Source organism: Plutella xylostella, chromosome 11, assembly GCF_932276165.1.
Source record: "Plutella xylostella chromosome 11, ilPluXylo3.1, whole genome shotgun sequence".
NCBI classification, from domain to species: domain Eukaryota; kingdom Metazoa; phylum Arthropoda; class Insecta; order Lepidoptera; family Plutellidae; genus Plutella; species Plutella xylostella.
This window is the reverse complement of record NC_063991.1, coordinates 417,830-420,000: the sequence shown is the minus strand read 5'-3', so window position 1 is coordinate 420,000 and position 2,171 is coordinate 417,830. Positions and strand designations below refer to the sequence as shown.

The 2,171-nt window shown below is 42.0% G+C and overlaps 1 protein-coding gene across 1 annotated transcript in view; it reads left to right on the top strand.

The window, feature by feature from the left end:
• The window catches only part of LOC105380648 (UPF0547 protein C16orf87 homolog), a 2,028-nt gene extending 1,212 nt beyond the window's left edge, over nt 1–816 (top strand). Inside the window, exons 3-4 of the mRNA XM_011550242.3 lie at nt 1–6; nt 414–816. The exon at nt 1–6 is cut by the window's left edge and continues 70 nt beyond it. Coding sequence (XP_011548544.1) covers nt 1–6; nt 414–592 — 185 coding nt within the window. The 3' untranslated portion in view covers nt 593–816. The remainder of the gene's footprint in view (nt 7–413) is intronic.
• Nucleotides 817–2,171: the final 1,355 nt, after the last annotated feature.

The window sequence follows — 2,171 nt, the reverse complement described above, 5'->3', positions numbered from 1 at the left end:
AAAGTGGTAAGACTGTTATTATTAAACCACCTTCTTTAACAAGCTTTTCAAGAATAATATGCAGAACATATATTACCTATATTTATAATCAACCAATATTTTATTGTTTGCCTTATCTGATAAAACCCCAACCTAAATATGAAAAATGTGTATACAGAAGAGTTGTTCTATCCAGTTAAAAATTTAACAGGAATTTGTAAAAGAATTTGAAAAAGAAAGAGAGCTGAGGTAGTGCAGCGCGTTCACCGCTAGTAGGGGCCTCTCTTGAGTCTTACAGGTTGGCCCATTAGTCAATTTCGTGACAGTAGGAGGAACTACTAATCATCATTCTAAGCCACTTTTGTTTCTTGACACTTTAACCTTGTACCTATATCAACACAACCCAAAATAAATCATACTAATCAATCCCCCAGCAACAATCCGCGCCCGCCGCCGCCGCGCGCTCCGCCGCGCCCAGCGCGAGGCGAACCCTCCCCCCGCGCGCCGCGACCCCGCCCCGCAGCTTGGGCCGGCCCAGCTAGCGAGATGTAGTCTCATACTGGATGAAATTAATAGGAAGATGGGGGCTGTCACGTGGCAACCGCCAATGTGAAAGAAAATGGCGGACGGAAGACAGCTGATAAGACAAATTTTCAATTTTGAAATCAACTTTTTGTGTAGTGTTTCTGAAATATAATATAATTGGGACACCCCCTCGCTTTATTAAATAACAAGAAAATGGGCACTGTTATGTGGCACCCGCCCGTGTGAGACAAGATGGTGGATGAACAAAATGGCGGGTGGAAGACAGCTGATTATGTGATAGACTTTTGTGACTTTTTTCAATAGTGAAAGCAACTTTTAGTATAGTGTTTCTGAAGATATTCATCACGACCCATTACGTCCCCATTGCTGGGGCACAGGTCTCCTTCCAATGAAGGAAGGGTTTAGGCCTAGTCCACCACGCTGGCCAAGTGCGGGATGGTGGACCCCAACACGAGCAAGCTTGTGCTGAGAGAGTTGTCGGGTAAGTGGGCAACCGGACTGTCAGATGTTTTCAAGCCGCCCGAAGGCCTCTGACTAAGCTTAACGACTGCTACCGAACAGCAACTGAAGATATTATTATAGTGTAACCTTGTCAGGTAATATCTGTATCTGGGACGCCCCCTCGCTTTATTAAATTACCTATCAGGAAAATGCGCGCCGTCACGTGCCAACCGCCCGCGCCCGTGTGAGATAAGATGGTGGATAAACAAAATGGCTGGTGGAAGCTGAAGATAATGTGATCCACAGAAGGTTTTAGGGAAAAAATATGACAGGAGACGGCTTTCTGTAATGTTTTCGTGAAAACAATCTTTTGGGTAGTGTTCCTGCAGCTCAAAAATGTGTATAGACATTTAAATTAATATGTTACCTACATGTAAGTCATTTTAAATAAGAAAAAGTTAGTTAACTACCTTAGTTTAGTTAGGCAGTGTATATCAAATTCAATAAGTACCTAAAAGATTTGCTAACTAGGGATATAATTATAACATAAGTATTCCATATTTCTCATTACTATTGCTGTCCATATATGTAGTAAGTAAGTTAGTAGATATAAAATAAAGGTCAGTAAGATTCTCAATTCTAGTTTAATTTAAATATTGCATTACCCACATTCCTCTAGTGGCACATAGCATGCACATAATTCATCTTCTAGTATCCTGAAAGTCTTTCTCAGCCTTTCTAATCTCTTGAGTTGCGTAATTTGACTATTAGGTATTTTGTAAAAAATATTTTTGAACTTTCCACAAACCATCAAGATATCCAACCAAATCTGGGAAATCCGGTGTATTGTTAGCTGACATGACACAGACACAGTCCTCACACTTTTCTGGAAAAGTAACATATTTCATAAGAGGGCCTATCACGGGCTAACGTGGCACTATTTTCGATAAGTAGGTAGGTACTACACAAACATAATGGAAAAAGAACAGCGCCAACGTAGTCATTTTTGGAACTAACAAATTGCCTTATATTTCGAAATGAAATGGGATTGGGCGGGACACTTGGCTCGTCGGGAGGACGGAAGGTGGACAAAGGCGGTCACAGAATGGAGGTCTAGACCCGGATGAAGAGCTGTTGGCAGACCACCTGCTAAATGGTCCGTTGACATTTGCAGAGTTGCGGGGAAGCAGTGGACCAGAGCGGCA